The sequence below is a fragment of the Mycetomoellerius zeteki genome, unplaced genomic scaffold (genome assembly GCF_001594055.1).
Source record: "Mycetomoellerius zeteki isolate Tzet28-1 unplaced genomic scaffold, Tzet1.0 scaffold58, whole genome shotgun sequence".
NCBI classification, from domain to species: domain Eukaryota; kingdom Metazoa; phylum Arthropoda; class Insecta; order Hymenoptera; family Formicidae; genus Mycetomoellerius; species Mycetomoellerius zeteki.
Window position 1 is genome coordinate 855,072 of NW_017257588.1, and position 25,030 is coordinate 880,101.

The 25,030-nt window shown below is 36.6% G+C and overlaps 1 protein-coding gene across 7 annotated transcripts in view; it reads right to left on the reverse strand.

Annotated features, from left to right (window-relative positions):
• UbcE2H (ubiquitin conjugating enzyme E2H) overlaps nucleotides 1–24,614 on the reverse strand; it is a 58,854-nt gene extending 34,240 nt beyond the window's left edge. The window contains exons 1-2 of one of the 7 annotated variants that reach the window (XM_018456549.1): nucleotides 24,136–24,614; nucleotides 23,150–23,514 (exon numbers count right to left, since the gene is read on the reverse strand). In XM_018456549.1, the coding sequence (XP_018312051.1) occupies nucleotides 23,150–23,202 (53 nt within the window). In that variant the 5' untranslated portion in view covers nucleotides 23,203–23,514; nucleotides 24,136–24,614. Of the gene's footprint in view, nucleotides 1–23,149; nucleotides 23,515–24,094 lie in introns of all 7 variants that reach the window. The other 6 variants (XM_018456551.1, XM_018456553.1, XM_018456548.1 and 3 more) reach the window with 6 other exon arrangements.
• Between the last annotated feature and the right edge of the window lie 416 nt (nucleotides 24,615–25,030).

The window sequence follows — 25,030 nt, forward strand, 5'->3', positions numbered from 1 at the left end:
ATCGGCGCTCGAGCCGAGCACTTTATCGTCTGAAACATTGTTTAAATAATTTGTTACTCGCAAGTTTTTGGTACCAAAATGTTCCTTGGAACGTATACTATCGAAATATCCCGTTTTCGATTTTGTTGCTAACCCTAACACATGAAAAATCATTTGTTAAATTTTCCCAATATCCTTTTTGTTGATAGATATTATATGAATTCTTTCTATTGTAACGTCCGTCCGTCCGTCCGTCCGTCCGTCCGTCCGTCCGTCAGTCCGTCAGTCCCTCCGTCCGTCCGTCCGTTTTTAGTTGGTACTAAAATGTTCCTTGGAACGTATACTATCGAAATATACCCGTTTCCGATTTTGTTCCTAACCTTAACACATGAAAAATAATTAGTTTATTAGCATCGGCGCTCGAGCCGAGCACTTTATCGTCTGAAACATTGTTTAAATAATTTGTTACTCGCAAGTTTTTGGTACCAAAATGTTCCTTGGAACGTATACTATCGAAATATACCCGGTTCCGATTTTGTTGCTAACCTTAACATATGAAAAATAATTAGTTTATCAGCATCGGTTTATTAGCAACAAATTGCTAAATTGTTTATTTCGAGAGCAACTAATTCGGACGAGGTCGCAGTACCAATTTTAAGCGAGCAACAAATCTTTTATTGATACTTTACTCTTGTTCCGCCAGCACGTTGAGGCTTCTCGTTGTTATTTACACTTTTTCAGTATGTAAAGTATTAAAAAAAATGTTATTTCGGCAGCAACAAATTAGCAACAAATTAGCAACAAATTCCTACGTTATTTCTGCGTAGATTGGCTTTGTTGTAGGTATTGTTCCGCTAACTGAATCTTCCTTTAGCGAAACATCGTTTTTTTAAAATAAACCGACAGAGCAACAAATTTTTTTCTTTGGCAACTTTTTAGCAACAAATGAGCAACAAATAAAAATGTTAGTTAGAATCGATTCCGCTCATTTTGTTCCGCTAACTTATAAGACGTAGTGATCTTAGATTGTGAAATTTCTAACGCATGTTAGAAGCTGGAAACACAATGTTTGAAGCACTTTTAGTTTGTAGAACTATGATGAATAATGATGAATAATATCGTTTTATAATTTTTAATTATCATTTTATAATTCTCCTAAATCGTTTTTTACGATAATTAAAGTTTTTTCAATTATCTAAATGTAACGAAAATGAATGAATAAATGATTCATTTAATAACTAATAATTTTTTACACATTACTATTATTACAATAAAATTAATTTAAGAGTATCTGAAACGTATCTGAAGATACTTTAAAAATATCTGATATCTGTATCTATGTACATTTTAATATATGTATCTATATATATATATTATATTTAGATAAATTTTCGTACATGTAACTGTATATGTATCTAGATAAATTTTAAGAGTATCTTATTCATCACTGGAATACACCCGATTCTGCGATCGCCGCTCGCGATTCTCAAACCCAATGGCCGATGGTGCGTCCATGTAAACACACAAAGCAGCCCCTTTCTCCTCCCTCCTCCTCCGGGGAACCCCCAGCGCGACGTAGAAGCAACATCGCCAGGAACAATGAACGGATGCTCTCCGAGCGAGAAAATAAACCAGCGAATCACACGTGGGCCTTTCGCCCCGTTTTACACGCGCGTGCCTTAATCGTTCCCTGGTTGCGACACGCGATAGCACACGCCTTCGTCATGCGGCATTGATTAGAATAACTATCTCCCCGCCTCCAGTTTTCATCTGGAGTAGTGTTCTCCAAGAAGTTGGCGGTTATAATACGTCCTCCCCATTAAGTAATTACGCATAGCGTGACACTGCGAGAACTAATTTTGTAGCGAGCACGATTTTTATCCGAGGAAATTTGTAAATATCCTACATTTCTACGCATCTAAAGAATTTTTAATTTTTAAATATAATATGTATTACATCGTATATTTTCTGAATTTTATTAGTACATTTCGTCTCCCGCGTTTCCATAACGTCATTTCAATCGCGTTGAAAGCCACAAAACGAGATGGAAGCGGGTCCGCTGAAACACGAGCTAACGTCACGATAAAAATTGGAGTCTCCACTTCAAACGGAAAGTTTTCCCCGACAGAGCGAGACGCAAAAGGGGCAAAAATACGCGTTCAGCACAAAGGATACAAAGGAAAATTTTTGATGACAAGATGCAAGGAAATCGTATCGAATCACTGCCCCACTTCTACATATCCGAGCCAATTTCTCGCATCGCGTCGAACAAAATTCGCTCTATGCATCCGATGTGAATCGTCTGCATTCTTTCCAGAAAAAGCAGCTTTGCAACTGTTGTAAAATTCTTTAATATGATTGATTTATACATCTAAATACAATTAATTTTTAGAAGACCGGACTGGTCACTATAGTGGCCAGCAACAGAAGTCTGTATGACTTGAATCACAGCAAATCATCAAATATTTAGCTATTATTTCATTAATATAACTGAAAATGTGTTTTGAAGATTTCCATACAATACAGACTTTGCCATAAATTCCAATATTTTCACTTGATAGGTGGAAAATGATAATTAACAAAAAATAATAAAAATAAAAAATAAATAAATAAATAAATAAAAATGTAAAAAAAAAATAAAAAAAATATAAAATGTAAAAAAACGAAAAAAAGGGACTACATAACTTTCTACGTCCACGTCGTTAGTCCTGGATTACACTAAAGGAAAGTTTCATATGTATGTAAATGTCTATGTTATTCAATTTGACTTATCTAGACTTATCTAGGTAAATAAAACTATTTCTACATAAAATTTCGATAATCTGACTTCAGAAACGTGTTCTGCGACATCAAAAACATTTAGGAATAGTAAAAACAAAAAATGAAAATTTTTCACATCGGCCATCCCGTTGCGAACCAGACTAGCCATTATAGTGGTCAACGGAAAACTCGTCGACTCCTCGTGACATAAACATTCAATACATACATGAATTTTACATTAAAAAAATTCAAAATTTCAAGGCAAAAATGCCGACCCTCTAAAGGTTAAGGAATTAATTGTAAGATTAATCGCGTTAAGATGTCAGCGTCACCTGTTTTACCAACATAAATACCATTTTTGTTCCATATTAATTACTTCGTATTAATTTCACAGAATTAAAATTCCTTTCCACGATTAAAATATATATGCTAAGATATCTACCTCTGGTATTTTGTACCTTTCCCCATCAATATTTTCATTAAAAATGATCAAAATTTAAATTTAAAAAAAGCTTGAAATCTTTACTTTCGAATAGTTACTATATTTTTTAAATTTATGTGAGTTTTGTAATTTTTACATATAGAAAACTATGAGCAGGAAAAAATGAAAAATTTTCTTTGCACTTTGTGGGTCTGTAGTGTGTCAAAAAAAAATTTGAGTAAATTTTCGACTATCTATCGTGAAAGCTTGAAGCTTTCCTTACAAAATCGTTTTTTAAAAATGTGTTCCTATGATTTTTTATTCCTGAGTTACTCGCGGATTAAGTAAAAAAGGAACATTCTGACTTTATTGCTCGTAACTCCGTTAAAAATCATCGTATCGCAATTAAAAATACAGATTCTTAAAGCTGAAACGTTACTCTATCAAGTGGTGTAATTGCCAATTTTTTTTAAATAGAATATATGGGTTGCTAAAAAGTCTTTTCACCAACTTGTAAAGGGACTTTTTCTCTAATCGAAATAAAGACAAAACCAGATGTAAAATAAAAAAATACGTGAATCGTTGGAATTAAATTTAGAAGCCTAAACTATATTTTAGTATGCAACAAACTATATATATGCGTGTGTGTGTGTGCGATGTTGATGTAGTACTGAGAAAAAGATACTTAAAAATTTGTTGATGTAGTATTGAGAAAGATATTTAAAAATTTGTTTGTGAGAAATATTATTTATTTCACTGAAATGAATTTTTATTTAAATACAGAAAAATCAAATTTTATTCCTAGCAAAGAATCTATTTTATTTTTTTACAATTAATGACATATATTTCACAGAAATATATATTTCGTCATCACACTCGAATTTTTTTCATAACTAATAAATATCGAAGAAAATGTTGTAAGTAACATTTACTCCGCAATTCATCGACATTTTTCTTTGAATGTGGTACATAGTGATGTGTTAATGTCTCGTAAATCATATATTTGTATAGTCAATCGTATGTGTGCAAGTCACATTTATGCCAATGTAATTAATTTTCTACCAATGTAATTAATTTTTTACCAATGTATTTAATTTTAATTTCATTTCGATTAACTCTTCAGCTTTTTCTAAGAATTAGAAAAAGATGAAGATTAAATTGAACCGAGATTAAAGTTAATCTACATTGATCCAAGAAAAGGGATCGTCGGAGTTTTGCTGTCATATCAGTATCCTTTTAAAGAATTTTATAACAATTGCAAACTCGGTTGCAAAGCTGTTTTTCTGCTGAACGTAGCAGAACCATTGCAACGCGTTGGAGTGACGCGCGCTGTAAGTCATACTCTTTCCGGCATGGAATCCGGCCGGTCTTTCCCCGTTACCGCCCATTATCGTGGAATAATGCAGATATCTCGCGCACGTGTGCGTCTCATCAAATGATCATCTCTATTCATATGCTCTAATACACACGGATGAATAAGGGCCGCGGTGGTACAAGGCATCCTGTTACATGGAATGGTCGACATGTGCGTCTGACGGACGCGTCCAGCGGGCGCGTTATTAGAAAACAGATCGCCTCCGTGTTTCGATGCCCGTTGACACGGCACGACGTCAGAGTACTGCAAATGGAAAGCGGCCGAAAAGTAAAAAAACGAAATGAAATTTTAAAAAGACGAAAAACAAGTTACTCATTGCGAGTGAAAAATATCGGATCACGCGAAACAAATAGTATTTATTAAAAAATAAACACGTTGTTTAAAATACGTATGTTACAAAACGCGAAATGGGATGACGTTGTATTTCGGAGTTTCGGAGTGGATCGAATCTTCGACCATAGGCGCTACTATAATATCAACTTCGTGTCTGATACGCTGATGTTGCAGCCTTGTTACCTAAATATACACCTAAACATACAAAGTATTTAAAGGTATTTAAAACATCAAAAATATACATCACGAAGATAATTTGAGTTTACATGACCTAACTGTCAAATTGAAATCAAATTCAGCTCCATCCTTGTTTCCATATTTTGGGTAACATAATGATGAATAGCTAAGTGTCAAATATTCTAGAGAGAAACGTATTTCCATTGATCAAATATTTAAAAAATTTTATATGAACAGGTTTATAAATACTTAGTTTTTGAGATAGGAGGAACTTCATTGTTTAACAATATCAGATAATAATTAATGGAACAACTAATAAACATTTAAACATTTTTACTCCAAATAGTCTGACACACATATATACCATTATTGCCATTTAAAGAAAAAAATATTAGAAAACACCTTCAATAGTTCTAAAACTGAAAACCTTTCTAATATCTAATGTTCAAAAATGCTTAAATAGTCATTACTTGTTCCATTAATTGTTTGATATTGTTAAACAATAAAACTCTTTCTATTTCGAAACGTTTCCCATGTTTATATGAATTTTTTACAATGTTTGATCGACAGGAATACATCCTTAGATTTTAGAACCTAGAATATTTGACACCTTTATTATGGGAAAAATAGCGAGTGCTAACAATCTATTGTATATATATAGGTATATGGTCGAAGGATCGAACAAACGTTCCGAGACGAGACGCTGCAATGCAAATCCCGCGAAACCGCCGAAGGTAAGATAAATTGACGCATCGACGAATGCATAAAACTTGTGCAACATTTTATCCATTCCTACCTGGGATGCGTTGTATAAAAACAAGCGTGACGTTTAATCCAATTGAGCGACACGCCCGTCGAAATTATTCGGGCGGAAATTTTGTAACGGCCATAACGCTTCAAGGATTTTACGTTCTCATCGACATAATACAAGATACACCATAAACGAACAGGAACGGGCTCGACGGAAACGATTGCTCAATCTCGAGGGACCGTTACATTCTCTCCTACCCGCGTAATGCTGTTGTTTACAGCGTTGAAATGGGGGGATTGTACGAGCATTCGTTTCTCTTTCCATCTCTATGTTCTCTGCCTACCATATATCCTCATGTATTACTCCAATGCTGATCGATCGGCATACGCTCGTAATTCCTTCTCACCCATCGAGATGCGTTTTCCCAATCGCAGCCATATATTAAAATAAGAAAGGCCAATTTATACGCCGGATTTATGAAGAAAAAAGGAAGCCCACAGGGAAAATCTCTGATTGTCAGTGAAATGAAGGATATAATTTTTATAGGTAACACGAAAAAGATTCATGCAATTAAAGACCATTACACAGATATTCAATACTAGCCAATTATTGAAAGATAGGATTAATTAGTTATTTTAAGTGCTAAAAACACTGAATAATAATACTTTTGATATTCAAAATAAGTAGTTAATTTTCATCTTTCAATATTAAATTTCTATAATATAATGACATAGTATAATAAAGTAACATAATAATAATTTAAATAATAATTATGAAATATAATGTAGAATGATGATAAGAAAATTTTCCCTTCTAAATTTCTAAAGCATAGAAATAATTAGACTGTAAAATAAGAAGACTAGTAAAATTGTAAAATATATCGACGTAGTAGGGTTTCCACTTTCTAAAGTGCAAATTATTTTAGATTGCATTCAGATTTGAAAGCGCGACACGAGGTATATATTTGAGGAGCGCGGAAGATTAGAAGTTCGCCAAACCGACTGTCAAGTCGAAGAAATCACGGTATAACTAGAGGCTTCGTTTTCTAACGCGGCGTTTTATTACCATAAAAGAATAAACGGAGGAAGAAAGAGCCATCTCAGTTCTGCGATCGAAATGCGCGAAGATCGTGACATAATGCAATCGAGGAGGAATCGATTTCCCGCGAAAAGGAGCGCGACTGCAATGGAACTCCGCGATAAAATCATCTACAGAGAAGCGGAAGAAAGATCGTTGCACGCGCGATTAATCACATCTTTCGCTAACATAATAGTGTACTTTTTATAACGAAAAACAACGTTTCTCGGTGTAATATCAAAGATAAACGCGGCGTTAAATATTCTGGAAAAAAAAAACATAGTGGCAACTACACAATCTTTTTATATATAGAATTAATGTACAGTGTACTTGGTTGAATAAAATAATGTGTGTATATATATAGTTGAATAAATTATTTTATAGTTACAATAAATATAAAATATTCAACGATTTACGTTTTAGATATAAAATTTATATTGTTGTCAGTGTTAGAACGTACATAGATATACAAATACAAGCATCTAAACTGACAATGAGATCTTTCCATATTTATGCAATTTCCACTAAAGTACCAAAATAACTAAATACTTCCAAAATCGTACTTATAGGTAGGTCCAAAGATAGAGACTGGATTGCGCGATTCATATCCAAGTGTTCAAATGTGGTCGACAATAATGAAGAAGAACTGTGCAGTGAAAGACGGCCAATCTCCCTCTCGTTCTCTCTCCCATTACACTGTCGAACGGAAAGAGATAGAGATTGGCCATCTTCCATGGTCCCTCCCTCTTACTTTGATCGACTATTTTAACACACTGATCGCACAATCTATTCTCTATGTCTTTGTAAGTACGAGGGTCGTTCGAAAAGTTTTAAACCTAACATAGAAACAAGTATTTTTTTCGGTCAAATTCAGTTTTATTTTTCAACATAGTCTCCTTTTAAATCGATATACTTTTCCCAGCGATACTCCCATCCCTTTAACCCATTCAAATAATAGTTGGCGTCTTGCTCCGCAAAATAGGCTTCTACGGATGTGATCCACTGTTTTGACTGTTCCTTCGTCTCAGGAATGAAGTAGTGGATCCATGTTTCATCAACAGTTATTAATCGTCGCAAAAAATCCGGCTCGTTTCGCTTAAACCGCTCCAACAGAGCCTTGGAAATGTATATTCGATTTCTTCCATTTTTACAAAATCACTGACATCGACTGGCACAAATGACTGTCGAACAATAACTGAGCGTCCACAATGGCTACAATTTTCACAGGTATCTTTCAAAGCATGTACGATTGTAGTATCAGAATGATTTTGACGAGTAATGCCATCTTCATGTTGAGGCTCAAAACTTTTCAAACGACCCTCGTATTTAGGCACTTTAATACTTGAGCGGAAATTGTATACCGTACTCAGTACACCAAAATATAGAAAAATCTCAATTTAGGTACTTATACCTGTACCTACGTATGTTTCAACACTGATAATTGTCATTTTATTTTATAGTTGTCACCACTGCATTCAACAGAAAAAAACAGCTTTACAACTGTCGTAAAATTCTTTAACATAATTGATCTTGCCTTTAGTTCCTCACTGATGCCATCTAAATATAGAAACCAATCAAAGAATCTTAATAACAGTTAAAACTGTTTTTTCTAAAAACGCAGCTTATGTCTTTTTCTCTGAATGCATTTCGTATAAAATTATTCTAATTAGAAATTAAAATAAAGGAGCGAGAGAGATCTCTGAAGGTTCAAATAACATTCTCGTATTATCGACAGATCGATACACTTTTTACAACGCGATATAAACACGTGATGCGTTATGCTTAGGTAATCGCACGTGAGAAATCGAGAGACCTTCGACTGATCGATGAATCGTGCACGAGGCGTACCTTTATGATGCGCTCGTGGTATTAATTACTGTCGCGGAAACGCGTGTAAACCGCGTCGTTGATATACTCATCGATATGCACGTCGCACGATGCAAATAATGCATTGCGATTGTATATAATAACGCACGACTTATCCGGTTCGCACGCGTGAATGCGCTCGCAAGCCATTACAGCGAGCCATTAACGATCCCTCTCTCCGTTTGCAGCTTTACTGACAATGAGTGTCTCGTTAACTACAGTATAATTGATTAAGTTGATTTCGGTACTGCATACGCGTGGAAACTTCGACAGTGACAGCCCGCGGTTTGCGCTACCTCGCGAAACATGTCCACGTTGTACATCGGTACGGTCGCGGTCACGATGATTCTGCTGCTATTCGATCGCAACGACGTGATTTATCGTGATCGAGCGTGAACCCCGCCACCGGATTTTCAACGAATAAGCGAAACCAAGGAACAATACCGCAAACCGTTTTCGCGATGCTGCATCCACCGCGGTTGCAGACAATTCTGCCTCGGTTACGTCGAGTAACGATTCGCGACGAAGTATTGATGTACGATTATTGTTGATGGATTTAGGATGCTTAGGATAAACAGAAATACAATGAATTTGGAAATGAATCATGGAAAGATTATTGGGAAGAAGATTAATAGAAAGAATTGTAATACAAAATAAATACACGAAAAACGATTTCGCTGACGTACCAAAATTTAGCTGGATACAGATCTAAAAGTAATTTTAGACCATCAAATTATGTACTCTCTACAATCTTTGGAGTAAAATCTAATTTTAAAGTATGGCAACTGAGGTGTTGAAAAAGAGTAGCTTAATTATCAATTTTTAAGAGTGAAATTTTACTCTTTAGAGTTAGATTCCACTCCAAAAATTTTAAAGAGTAGCATGATGAGCAATGCTGCAAAAAGCTTTGACATTTGACACTCCAAATTTCTTGCAGTGAAATCTTACTCCAAGAGAGAGTGAAAATACAATCACCCTTGAAAAAAAGTGAAATATCTCGCTCCAAGAAAGTAAAAACACGATCACTCTTGAAAAAAAAAGTGAAAAAATATATATTTTTTTTTTTCAAGGATGGTCGTATTTTCACTCTTTTGGAGAGAGATTTCACTACAAGAAATTTACATAATTATTTTGATGGACCAATAAAAAATTAGTTTCACATCTGTAGCCAGCTAAATTTTTATAGATACTTTAGCAAAACCATCCATTCTGTACAGAAGCGCGATCCCTTTTAGGCGCCATTAGATAGAAAGCATCTTTCGTACTTGTTACTACCGTTGTAATTAATTTTAAATACTCCTTTTGCATCCCCAGGTGTTCTAGACACGTTACTGCACATTAGAGCGTAGTAAAACGAAGTTATTATCGTTACACTTCACGATCTTTTCTATATATAGGAAGACCAATCATCCGTATGCTAAACAGTGGGAATACCGACGAGAAACTATGAAGTCTTCAAAGAAAGCGTGGCATTAACTCTCGGCGTGTAACCTAGGCGACAAATAAAAGTGTTATTACGTAACGAAGAATAATTTAACAAGCAGCGGACCGTATTCTCAGACTCAAAGAGAGAGATAGAGAGAGAAAGCAAGAAATTTATCTGTAAAGAGTAACATCTTGAATTACGCTCGCGGGCTCGTATTACGTTGAAAACGTAAAAATACGGACCGTAAATTCTGTTGTAGTCATTTTTCCTGCTGCTTCCCACAATGCACTCGAAACGCGCACATCATTGACATTAAACGAGACGCGCCTAATTACTCTAATTAGATACCATCCGCGATGAATTCGCAGAGGAATCCGACTTCGGAAACCGTTAGAAATAAATTGCCACAAGTTGTCTGTTTACGGCTCGCCTTTCTGTCATCTTAAAGAGACCTTTGGAAGATCATTAACAAGCCAAGCATTTATCTTCCGACGCAATACGTCCCGGAATTATTGCATTTTTTTTCTAAACCGTGTCACGAGTGCCAAAAATTATAGAAATCGTTTCGACGATGAGCTCGTAGTTCCTAAGGCACAGTCGATTAAATATTAAGATGAGAATTTTCAAGCAATTTTCAAGGAAGAATAAGGTTGATAAAATCCAACTTCTCGGTTGTTTCAGTAATTAGACTTTGCTCTTCATCGAATTTTAATGCAAAATAGCCGGAAGAGAGTCGCATAGTTTTCAAGGTATTTCCTACAAGTTCTGAATTCCTTCGCGTTCCTGAAATATCTCTCGATGGGTCTTGAGACATCCTGAACATGGGTTATGTGGGATAAAACGATAGGCTCTACCCACGCGGTTACGCGACAGCGAAACGCAAAGTTCCCCGTCCCCAGGTTCTCGACGTGTCTGCTTTTGCGGTATGAATCAAGTGACATCGTCCGCGTGCAGGAGAAGGGAAAGGCAGAAAACGCAGAAGCTCCTCGACGACGACGGCGACGGTGGGGGAAGCGACTGTAAGGTCGATCAGCTGTCGGACGAGCGAAGCAACGAGGAAGACAAAGAGTGCACGCCGCATACTCGCGTTACCAGTCAGGGCTTTGTATTGCGCGGAACTTTGTAATTCAGTTGAATATATAAAACATGTATAAAGCGCGACATATAGGCAAAATTGCTGAGCAAAGTGGGCCACAACTTTTACGCGCAGATACTCGCCATGGAGGAAATGACGAAAAAAAATATCGCAACGATATTTGCACGGAGTTTCTAAGAAGTCTGGAAGACTTGTAGACGAAAAATATGATAGGGATAAAAATGCACGCAAACTACTGTTGACTAATCGATCAATTAAAGTTGGGCTTGTTTGGAGAAAAGACGGAAAGAGCAATTTTTCCCTGAAGTATTTAAAAATTTAGATAAGTACAAATCCGAAAATAATTTTGTTAGATTAGCAAAATAATTACAGCCTTTGCCAAAAGTATTACACTTATATTTTTTATTTATCTACAATTCTTTTGTCTGTGTTGTTTCTTATTGATTATAAAAAAAAATTTTGAGAAACACAAACCAGAAAAGGTGTTTCTTATAAATTTGGAGTCGCCGAATCCGAATTCGTAAGCCTTTTTGCTCCATTACGTCACGTTTTTTAGATAATCGATAAAAATGATGGAAAATCTGCGAAAATTAAAACATTTGAGAAAAGAGTAAAAGTAGATACGACATTAAAATGCGATCGCAGGACTGTTTTACCTAAATAAGTACTTTAGTAAATTAAATAAAGTGTAACAAACAAATAAGATTTTTCTTTACTAATGTTAGGTTTATAACTTAACACGTCATGAAACAAACCAGTGTAAAGTACTATGCAACAAACAATTAGGAGATCTGTGTGAGTCATAGAAGGTTTTTTTTAGCTTCAGAAATGAATATTTTAATGGTTACTTTTGGAAGATAAAATAACAATTAAAATATCTACTTCTGAAGCTGAAAAACCTTCTATGACTCATAAAAATCGTCTGACTGTTTATTACACAATGGTATTTTAAATCGATTTCTTTTATGACATGAGCTATAATACTTAACATTAGTATACTTATCTGTTCTGCGATCGCATTACTGTCATATTTACTTTCGCTCAAATTTATTTTTCTCAAATGTTTCAATTTTCCAAAATTTTTCCCGATTATTTAAAAAACTAAACGTGATGGAGCAAAACGGCTTACAAATTTGGATTCAGTGATCTAAAATCTATACAAAACACCTACTATGATTCGTGTTTATCTTCAAAAACTTTTTTTTGTGGTATATAAAACGAGAAAGACTTCAAAGAATTAGATCATTTAAATTTGTTTATTATAATAAAGCACTTTATAATAATAAACATAAAGTACATCATTATAATAAATTATAAAATAATTTTATATACGTATATCTTATATCGACTTATATTAACTTGATTTTTAAATTTATATAATTTTTTTATGATCCTATATTACAAGTATTCTACATAAGTTTAAAGAGTTTTGGAAACGAAGAATAATATTTACAATAAATATTAGAAATAAATTTTTAAGTTAAAACATTAGATAATATTTAATAAGATACCTATAATACTTTTGGCGAAGGCCGTATGTAAAACGCTTAAACGTTGACGACAATGTTGCAACAAGTTTTAACATTATAGTTTGAGCTATATAATTATTTTGATGGTCCAAACATTATTTTCAGATCTGTAGATACCGTATCTAAATTTTTAGATACTTCAGCGAAATCGTTTTCTCCTTGCAGTACTGTTTGAAGTATTATTTTTTGCATTGTCATCAACGCTTGAGTGTGCTACATAATTAGTTTGATGATTCAACAAAATTATTTTCAAATCTATATCTAAATTTTTAGATACTTCAGTAAAATCGTTCTTTTCGTGCAGCTTGAAGTAGTAAGAAGCAAAATTTATTTTAGTCGATGCTATCAATCAACAGGAGCGAGTGAATTGACGTAAGATTGATAAAAGGAAAGAGGATAATACACAAATATGCGATAAACTTTATACTATCCTAACTTTATCGTCGTCGTTGTACATCGTTGAAAGCGAAATATGTAATAAAAATTTGCAGGAAAAAAGGGAAATCGGTAGCAAATCAGCAAATATTGGCGTAACATGACGAATGAACGTAAAAGCGAGCAGCTTAAAATAAACTGGTCACTGCTATGACTAATATATTCGCCGTGCGAGAACGAAAGACTTTCCAGAAATTCTAAAACGCGCTAGTGGAACGAACGCGGACGCATCCAATTTGTTTCGCTCGTTTCGAGGCGGCTTGCAGCATTAATGCATGCTCCAACACAGCGTGATCGATATCGCAAGACAAGGAAAGAACTCGACGTCGCACGAGGAAGCTATCATGAATGTCCGAGGCTGACACGCATCTTTGATCCCCTCCCCCCTGTTTACTCGAAAATAACTTCATCTAATTTTCAAGGGGCCGACGAAAATCTTCGGAGGTGGATCTAAATTATAGGAAGCGCCGTCACGTACCCGCGTTTCTCAAATCGGCGAGTTTCTATCGTGGAAGGCAACGCGACTCGCTTTACCGAAAAAAAAGTCTAGTAATTAAGTCTACATATTAATGCTTTGATGAAATAATTTTAATCAAATGTTTGTTAAACTTTAAAAAGGGATCTATTTTTAGAATTTTACAGAGAGCTTTTCCTTAAGTAAGAAAATAGACAAATCAAAATTTTCTTATGAAATCTATTATAATTCTAATTAAAAATCTGATTAATATGGTCAGAATTCTGACTGACGTCAGAATTTTCGACCATTTTCAACAAAAAATTTTTCTCAGGGTATTGTTATTCAATAATACATTATATTCCTTGCCTCAAAATATGACTCTATTTCAACGCTATTATAGTACATAATATTATTATACGGCTTTCTCGTCCTATTAAGGTTAATGTAATCAAAACCAACTAAACACTAACTTTACTTTTCTGAATATTACTTTACTCTTCTAATTATTACAAAACGATTTGTTATGCTATTATCGTGTTTAGTATAATATTTACTTAATATTGCACCGATACGCTAAATAAAATACATTTGGCAGCAATTACCGGACTTTTTTCAGTGTCTGTGTGATGCATTATACGACATGTGCACATCATGTGACACGACACTCTGCGCAATTCGCGAAATGAGAGATGTCGCACGATTTAAGGTCAGCTTATGCGCTCGCTGGCAATTTGGGTTCCGTCCATCCGTCAATTTTAGAAATATCGACACGCGCAGATGCGATTACATCCGGCAGTGTAACTCCGAAAGATCGCGAAATCGTAAACATCGGTTGGTATCGGTAATCACGACGGCAGAACCGACGAAAGTAAACATTCAAATATAATTCCCGAGATATATCGCAGTTTGGTTTATCCGATGGCCTTGTTATCATGATGGACGTTATCATGATAAATATGATGCGTTTATCAGTAACTAGAACAGAATTTGGTGCGCTGTCCTTTTCGAGATAAGGCGACCCAGCGACGTTTCGCGATCACGAAAATTCGATCAGCTGATACCGAAGTATTGTAATATTAGTCTATGGCACGCGATTTTTTTTTCTTCGTATACTCTATATTGATTGAAAAGAACAATAATTAATTTTTAAAACAATTTCACAAGAAAATAGAAGGAAATAAGAAATAAATTCAATAATGTTGACACAACGTAATTTCTAAGTTCCAACACTTTCTTGAATAAACAAGATGATTAAATCAAATCATAGAGCTAAATTCAGATTCACTCAACTTCAGTCATTCTACGCAGTTTCTAATGACTCACTCTTTATATTCGTCGCAGATCGAGAAGTCCGCGATAACTTCGAGACACGTCGGTATCCGGAGAATCGGGGAACGATCGATCAGGAACTCTTCGCCGGCATTAATTTGTAACATCGTCATTTTCCGTGCCGGTCCCGCGTTGCGTTATATGGAAATATCAAAAGTGCACAAGGCCGCGTGTAGCGGTGATAAGCTTAAAACGAATTAGCCGTCTCGTTTAACCGTAATCTCGAGAAAAGTAAATTTAATACGCCATAGCGAAAGGGTTAACGAGCTCTGCCGAGCACGACTTCGCGACCGAGGTGCGATGCAAATTGGATTATCAAACCGCGCAATATTCCACCTGTTACGAATTCTGGCGCACTAACGGTATTACAGCAAAATTAGGCTTAATAAAATGGAGATATATACCGATTAAAGGCTCGGTTTTCATTTGTTGGTTAATTTGTGGTTAGACTTAACCTGATGACAAAAATATAAAAATTATACTTTTCTATCTATAGTTAATTACTAAACTGATAGTTTTGTAGTGGTAACTTTGAAAGTTAATCACGACAAAATCATAACTTTTGAGCACAATTTTTTATTTTCTGTTAACTTATGATTTAAACTTAACCTCAGTTAACCTGATGATAATGTAAAAGATTGCATTTTTCTAATTATAATTATAATTACTAAACTGATGGTTTTGTAGTGATAACTTTGAAAGTTACTACAAAATCAGTTTAGTGATTAAGCATAGCTAGAAAAAAAATTTTACACTATCGTCAAGTTAAAGTTCGTTTTCACAATATATGGTTACCAAAGTGATTATCAAGAGATTCATTAATGAAATTTATTCATGAATTTCTTGGTAACCTTTAATCTTCAGGTAACCATATACTGTGAAAATGGACCTAAGTGAGGTTAAATCTAAAGGAACATGGTAGTGTCGCTGCGCTTGGGTTAGCGTCGAGACACTACCGTGTCTCCTGAAATCACAAGTTAATGTGAAGATGAGAAACGGTGCCTAAAAGTTATTCACTACAAAACCATCATGAGACTTTATGATTAATCATAGCTAAAAAAATATAATTCTCACATTATCATTAGGTTAAGTCTAACCAAAAGTTAACCAGAGAATGAAAAACTGGACCAAAAATTACCAGTAATGAAACTATTAATCATGGTTAGAAAAACATAATTTGTACGTTATCATCAAATTAAGTGAGATTATTTAAGCCTAAACTACAAATTACTCAGATAACGAAAACAGGACCTGAAAGGTCCATTCTATGTATGTACGAGAATAATCTCAAGCGTGCTCGGCGCCACGATACCAAGCTATAACGCATCTCACGGAGATATCTCATGGCCTGAAAAATGGAGAAACACTAGTGTTATTTAACACGTAACAACGCGCAGCTAGAACAGAATCTCATAAAATTTCTCGAAACTTTGACTTTCGTTCGCCAATCTGGACTCGATTGAATCAATCCCGTGGCTCGTAAACAACGATAATATCATATCAAATTATATTAATGAAATTCGTAAGAAATATCTTTGGCAATTCGTATAAGGAAATCTGTGAAAGATTCTACATCTCTTTAAAATTGAGGTATTCACTTTCGCTCGTTGCTAGTCGCTTCACTCTAAAAAATATAGGTAAGCGGATTAAATATAATGGATTATATATATATATATATATATTGTATATATATATATATCGAATACTGCAGAAATAAAGATCATGATCAAAATAGATAGTGTCAAAATTGAACACTCTAAATAAATATGAGTGTAGCTTTAACACTATACAGTGTTTATATAACTCTCATCGTGTGTTAGTGTTTATATCAACACTATTTAAACCTTAAAATTTGAATTTTAAATTTGCATCATGTTGATGTTAATATAAATATCACAATGATGTGTTTCTATTAACACCAACACAGTGTGAATTAAAAAAAAATTTTTTGTAGTATTAAATGCACTGTGCATTATGCACACCATGTCGGTGTTGATATAAATTAAATTGGTAAAATGTTTCAAACATGTTTTTAACTAATTAAAACATGCTTAACCTATGTTTTTAACATATTTTAAATATATTTTCCATAATATTGTTTACAGCATGTATAAATAATTAAAACATGTTTAAAAAAGTACGTTTAGTTCTTTAAAAAAAAAAGTTATTTTTGTCAACCCTGATATAAACACCAACACAACCAGAATTATAGATACCGTATGGTGTTAAATCCACACTCGTATTTTTTAAAACGCTCAATTCTGACGCTATCTGCTTCGACCGTAATCGCTATTTCAAAGCCTGTCACGTTGCATTTTTCCCTCCCTGTATCTATATCTCACGTGTTATGTTTCGACAATGTAATATGGCACGCCGGGACGTGTGAACGTATCGCGCAGTTAGCCTCGCTCGCTTGCTCGCTCCCGCCACGAGATAATTCTGCCCGGTACGATAATTAAATGCACGATGTGTTTCTCGAGGCGCGTATCGATTCGCGTCGCGTCGGGTCCCCGTATATCTACCAGATCAGAGCGTCTCTCTTCCTCGGAACCCGTTCTATAATAATCCCCGAAGCTCTCCACAAGGAGTGACCTTCGAACCCGCGCGTCGCGTTTATCGCGATGAATAAAAGAATTATATTACCGACACGCGCGCTATCATTCGCGCCACGCGCGTAAAAAATCCAGTAAACGTATGGTAAAAGAAAGAGGGAATGAAACCGAGAAGAAGAGGTCTTATCGACGAATTATCGAGGATCGAAGAAGCGACGCATTTTCCTTTTTTTTTTGTTGACCGCGTGAAAGAGTACGGCGTATCGTGAGATTACCGAGAAATGAACAAGAAATGTCGATTACAGGACAGCACTTTGGCGTTAATTAAACTTTCTTTCTTCTTTCTGTCTGTGTTATCTCTCGAGCGCATCGGATGGTTAATCGCTCGCTGTTTGTGGAAGGAAAGGTACCGTCTAAGCGGTAACCTATCGGACTCCCCGTTAGTTTGCGCGCGCAAAGAATCCCTCTTTTTTTTTTCATCTTTCTCTTTCAAGTTTATACGGAAATAACGGTCTCGCTAAAGTATCTAGAAAAGTTATAAATCTGATAATAATTTTATTAGTCCATCCAAATAATTATGTAGGATACTAATCAAGTTGCTAAAGTGTAACTTTTTGTATCATTGCTTATACGTCATATATAATTAGATCCCTCTAATAGTAATGAATTTTTAGAACGTATCCAGGAAGGTGAGGTCGGATCTTTAACAGACAACATGCGTGTCTAAGGCCTGTTTTCGCAATATATGATACCTAAAGATTAAATGTTACTAGGAAATTCATGAATGAATTTCATTGATGAATTTCTCTTGGTAACATTTAATTTTTAGGTACCGTATATTGTGATAACGGGCTTAAGAGATATTATAAAACGTCTTTTCAGGACAAACATATCTAAAAGATATCATAAAGAGATCTTCTAGAGTCTAGAGAGAGAGAGAGAAAGAGAGAGAGAGAATATCTCTTTATATCTTTTACAATTATTGTTTAGAATCTAGACAATACGTGTTGTTTGGATTTATTCTATTTATCTTTCACTTGATCAATGTACAAAATGGATAAGAAAGTAAATAATGTGAAACTTCTTCTGTTTATTTATAGATAAGAAATATAATAAAGTTTATTAACTGATTTTAAATAATTACAATAAAACAAACTCTTTGAACGACCGACAGAATCGCAATTGCCTCCGACGTCACAAAGGGTTATTTTGACGGTCTAAAATCATTTTAAAATCTGTATAGCTAATTTTTTAGATACTTCAGTAAAATTGTTCTTTCCGTATGGCAACAGGCACATTGAATGAGATCGCGATGTTCCGTGATAACAATGCAAATCCAATATTTCCCATATTTTCAGAATAAATATATATTTTCATACATGAATATATACTATGTGTATGATTTAATTTTCCATATAAAACTAACACTACATTACACATTACATTTTAAATGTGTAAATCCATTTATGTAATATAGTATTATTTTTACACAGAAAATTCAATCACATAGAAAGAAAAGACCGGTTTTGCTGGAATATCTAAAAATTTAGCTAAATGCAAATCTAAAATAATTTTGTTTGGATTATCAAAATAATTATGCAGGATGCTTAAACTGATTATATACTTAATGCTTGTATCACACTAGTGGTTGGAGATTGCGTCTGCGTTCACATTTGCATCTCTTGAACAATCAGAAAAAAGCTGCTGCAATTGCAATTCCTTTCTGCTAATGCCTTTACAGGCATTGGAATGGCTGTTCAGCAGAGAAAGCAGATTTGCAATTGTTGTAAAATTCTTTAATACGATTGGTTCATACATTTAAATCCAATGAGGAATTAAACACAAGACCCATTATATTAAAGAATTTTACACAACAGTTGCAATATTAAAACTTCTTACAGCACATTGTGATCAACGTTTAAGCGTTTTACATAATTATTTTAATCTTTAAAATTATTTTCAGACCTGTATCTAGTTAAATTTTTAGCTTACACTTTAGCAAAACTATTCTTTTAGTATATATGAAGGTATTTACTTGAATTTACAGTGAATCCAGGTGAAACTCTCTAAAATTGAATTATCAATGGATAATCACTGATATCAGTTCTAAGTATGCCATTAGTAATCAATGAATGAAACATGGAATCTCTAATCTAACTAACCTTATATAGCCCTAATTAACCTTACTTTAGCACATGTAATATAAATTCAATGTATATGATATTGGAAGATTGGAATTGACATGCAAGTAACGGTATTTTAATTATATAATGTTCGAACTTCCTTTCTTTTTCAGTTGAATTTCACTGATTACCCAGTACCAAGTGTGCCACAAGATAATCAATTACCCACTAATTCAGATTTAGAGAGAGAGAAAAAGATACCCGCTGTTGGAGCATCCCGATGGCTCGTCGATAATCGCGATAAAAATTCTCCCATCGTCAATCGGAGTCGATAGAGAGTTCGTTGATGTAACTGACCTTCCTAAATCCCGAACGCTGAAAATGCGACCGTCGCGTTTTCGTCGCCGTCGCATGACGAACCGCATGCGAAATATACATATCGACCCGTGTTAATACGTGCGTCAGTGCAGCATGATCTGACTGGTGAATATAGAGACCGTCGTCGACCGCTTTATTTTTACGCGCGTGCTAAAGACGCTCTGTCACTTCGTTCGCCTTGCTTCGAATTCGCCGCGTACGACGGACGAGTGTGACGTCTCAATTAACGTTCTTCGCTGTCCGTCGCTCTCTTTCTGTATCCCCTCTTCTATTTTTTTTCTCTCTTTGTCTCCGTGGTCCTGGATTCCGTTTCGACAAGGGGACTATGGAATTCGGGGCGAGTTTCGAGCGAAGACTCGAGATCTCTTCTCGAGAATGGCGCTCTATTTATAGAACAGGGCACAAAGGGAGTAAAAGCAAGAAAAAATAAAGAGAGATAGAGAGAAATAGGTAAAGATATAAAAGATGAAAGAGGAAGGAAAAACGAAGAATAGAAGAGCCATCATTCTAGAATTCCTGCATCCGAACTCTCAGTCCCTTGTATGCTTCTCGGTTGCACCGTAATAACGTTATGAAAGTATCATTCTATTCATGCGTGTTATAAGAACAAAGAGACGAAGAAAGCTTCGTTTGGACTAGAGATCCTAACCGAGAGAAAAAAATTTTGATAAATATTTGCAACTATAATTACATTAATATTATTAATGCAATTATTTTATAATGTAATTATTAATGTAATTATATTATTAATATCTAATATGTGAATACGCAGCTAATTAATCTGTAATTTTCCTTATTAGTTGTATAATTACATATTATTATAATTATATTATGATTATTACCGCTATAGTAAATAATAATAACAATAGTTCTATCAACAAATATATATAGTTGGCAATCAAAAGTAACAATATAATGAAAGTTATTATTACCATAAGAACAATTACTATAAATTATAGTTAAATATTTTTGAGATCATATCACTGTTAAATCTAGAGTGTCAAATTTAACCTAATTTAAGTCGCCACTGCTCCTACTAATATATCGTTATTTTGTACTAAAACGACAGTTAAATTTGGCACTATAAATTTAATAGCATATGATTGTTCCAAAAAATATTTAACTAAATCGCGGCTCTCTAGTCATAGGATCTCTAAGGCTTGTTTCTACCAATGTGGATTAACTTTAATCTCGATTTAATTTACTCTTCTTCTTTTTCTAATCCTTGGAACTAGAAAAAGATGAAGAGTAAGTTAAACCGAGATTAAAGTTAATCTACAATTGGTAGAAACGAGCATAATTCGAACAAAATAATCGCCAGACGCGATATCGGCGCTTCAGTAACGGCGGAGCACGAACCGCGTGATTATTTCACAAATAAATAACAAAGGCAGGTGTAAACGAGGTGTCTTGGAAAGCACGATGGGGGGAGAGAGTCGGAGGGACAGAGAGAAAGAGAGCGCGAAAGAGAGAGGGAGGGAAAACAAAAGAAGTAGCGAACGCGAGCGAGCGAGCGGGACGACACGCTCGCTCACGCTCGTCCACGCACGAACAAACGCATACGCGCAAGCGCCTACGAGTCAGCTGGTTAAAAACAGCTGTGGCCGAAACGTGTCGACGAAGCGGACGATTTGGAGACGGGTTAAACGTCCGCCGCGCGAAAACGCGGCCGACGTTTTTGTTTCCCGACGTCTAACTCGCTACTCTCGCGAGTTCTCGCCGGCAATCGCCGGCAATAAATGCCGATTATCACGGCGGTTATTGTTCTCGATAAGCGAGCCAGCGATTCGCTACGTGCACGCACACATTTACAACGTTGGGTACAGAGTGCTGGAAAAAAAAAAAACTAGATGCACGAGCTTCGGAGTCGATAGTCGAAAGACGGGAGGGAGACAAGATTTTTTTTAATTTCAATAAAAGTTTAGTAGTCTATAAAAATAACGGAAAACGTTTTTATCTTTAATGAAATCACTTTTCTTTATAGATGTCCTTGGCCGATTCTTTAAATTTCCATGGAACTTTAGTGGTCTGTAAAAAATAATTGAAAACGGTTTGATTTTTAATGCAATCGTTATTCTTAAATATTCATAATTCCTCCGCCGATACAGATTTACTTATCAATTTAATAGCAATTAAAAAGAGAAACAGGGGAAGAATTTGCCACGGATATAAGACTTTTGAAAGACTTTTAGATTATCGTCTAAACAAAAACAACTAACGAATTCCTATCTTTCTGTTTACACCAACTAGACGTTAATCGAAAGAAATTAAAACGCGACGGTCGATCGTGTCTACATTGGGTGTCAAAATTAGAAAATTACGAAACTAGATAATTACTACAATAATTACTCCAAAAAAGAAAAGTCGATTTTCCATGCAGTATCGGAACAACCCAAAAGGTTCGGTTCGTTACATTCGTGAAACGAATCCGGAAACAAAGCGTCAACACAGAATTGAGGGAAATCATCTCTGACTGTGTGGCATGCTCCTTTTCTCATCTAGAGAGAAATATTTTCAATCTCCCCTTCACAAAGAGAGTTCCAGTTTTCTATCATCATTCAATAAAACAGAGCTCGATGGAAGGATGCCGAACCTCTCGCGTCGACCTGATAGACCAGGTCCGTCCAATTCGAGCTCCGGAGCCAAAACGCGAAGCTATCGACGCAAAAAGATTCAACGTGGACAAGATTTCGGGGACTGTAAAGTGTCGATACGCATCTGAGTGACGCTTATCAACGCTCTATAGTTCCTAAAATCTTACATTGAATCTTTTTGCGTCGATGACTTTGCGTTTTGACTCCGGAGCTGAAATTGGACGGACTTGCGACGGACCGAAAGGATGTCCGCGAGGACCGGAGGTCTATTCGCGCGTAACTTTTCAGCACCCTGTATAAAACACACGCATGCAGGCACACACATACATACACGTGCGCGCGCGTGCAAAGAGGATCGGCGCATTTGCGACTCGCTCTCACGTGCGCCGCCACTACACAACATATAGAATCGCACGAGGTACTTATCGGACGCAGCACAGAGGAAGGGGGGAGAGTGGGGGGCCTTTCATAAAGCAGCTCTCCAAGGATACAGTTTGATAACGTCCGTGTCCATGCGTCGCTTGCCGGCGCTGGGGGACGACATATTTATCGGTGCTGCTCGCTCGTCGGCGGTGCTGAGTTCGGCAGGGGCCCTTCCTCGCCCCGCGGCGCTCCTGGTAGCGTCCTCCACCACTACCTCCTCCTTCCGCCGCCTCCTACCGCTGCGCGTGGATCAGCTGAGCCCGACAGGCACTCCGTCCTGCCCCGGGAGGGCCCTCTGGACAAACGCCTCGTCAATTATCCTTCTTGAGCGAAGGGAACAATCGGCCAACTCCTCGCGGCCCCGACTTCGGCACTCCGGCGACGCGCACTTCTGTCTCCAACGTTAATATAAACCGAGCTTATATTCAGCGCACTAAACGACCGAGAGAGAGAGAGACAGAAAGAAAGAGAGAGAGCGTCAGTAGCGAAGAAAGGGGGGAGCGCACGGGCATACGAAAGGGGAGAGAGAGAGAGAGAGAGAGAGAGAGATGCACTCGGACGTTGCGCGACGGACGAAGAGAAGGAAAAGAGATAAGAAAAAAATAAAGACACGCTCGTAAACGCAAACAATCAACCAGTCGATCGACGGATCCCTTCCTCGGAGGCTCGCCCTGACGAAGGACGAGAACGCGAGGCGAGGTTGAGACGAGATTTCGCGAACGATCGACTTCGATTCGACGCGGGTGAACGCGATGTGGAACAATCCGACGCGAGGTGAAAACTGCGTTCGTCCGAACGCTGCGCTGCGTTGCGTCCGTCTTTCTTTTCTTCCTTTCTTCGTTTCCCTCCTCCACGAAGCGCGCTGTGAGCGTCGCGTGTGCGTCTCTCTCTCTTTCTCTCTCTCTCTTTCTCTGTCGTTGGTATGTGTATATAAACGATTCGTGCATCTCTCTCTCTCTCTCTCTCCCCCTTCGCTTGCTCTCTGCCCGTGAAAGAAAAATCTCAAGTACTACCAGACGAGAAGGCTCGTCCACCTTCTCTTTTAAAGGGTCACCTCCTGCTCGAAGTACTCCTTCTCGCGCGGACCAGGCCAAGGAAGCCACAACAGGGAGGCTAGAGGATCATTTCGTCAACGTCGTCGATGACGAGATCGTCGCGCACGTCGACTGCTCGTGTTCCTCTCACTCGCGGGTCGCTTTCTTTCTCTCTTCCTCTCTCTCTCTTTCTCTCTCTCTTTTCTTTTCCTGGCTCGCGTGCGCGTAACACACGGAAAAAACCGTCCCCGTCCTCCTGCCAGAGAGAGAGCCTAACGCCAACCGCCGTCGCGTAAACGCCTGTTCCTTCTCTCTCTTTCTCTCTCTCGCGCGCGCGCGCTCCCTCGCTCTCGCTCTCTCTCTCCTCTCTCTCTCTCTCTCTCACTCTCTCGTGCAACCCGCGACCTGTCAATCCACGATCTTCGCCACCATCTGATTGCGTTCTCGTCGCTTGCACACTGGACTCTCCTGGTTCGACCGACGCTGCTGCCTCCGACGAGCGACGGCAGCGGCGTTCGGCGCGTGCGCACGATCTCTCTGCGAAAATCTCTCGAGCCTCTCGAGTGAAGCTGTCCACGAATTTCCGAGCAAACGCACCGCCATTTTCCATCGCTAGCCGCGCGGCGGGTATTTTAACCTTCTATAACCCGGTGTGATTTTTAAGTCACATATTAATGTCCTAGTTTACATTCTGCACTTGATATGAGTACTAACTAGTAATTTTCTATTGAATTCTCTTAATTTCGGAGATACGTGTAAACATATGTATACATGATATGTGTATTTAATTAATCATTTTGATGCATATTGTACCAGTCTATAGTATATTATTGTTTAAAGTTTAAATACATTGCTGAAATTAAGATAATTTAATAGAAAATTATTAAGTAAATACGCGCATCAAGTACTCGGTGT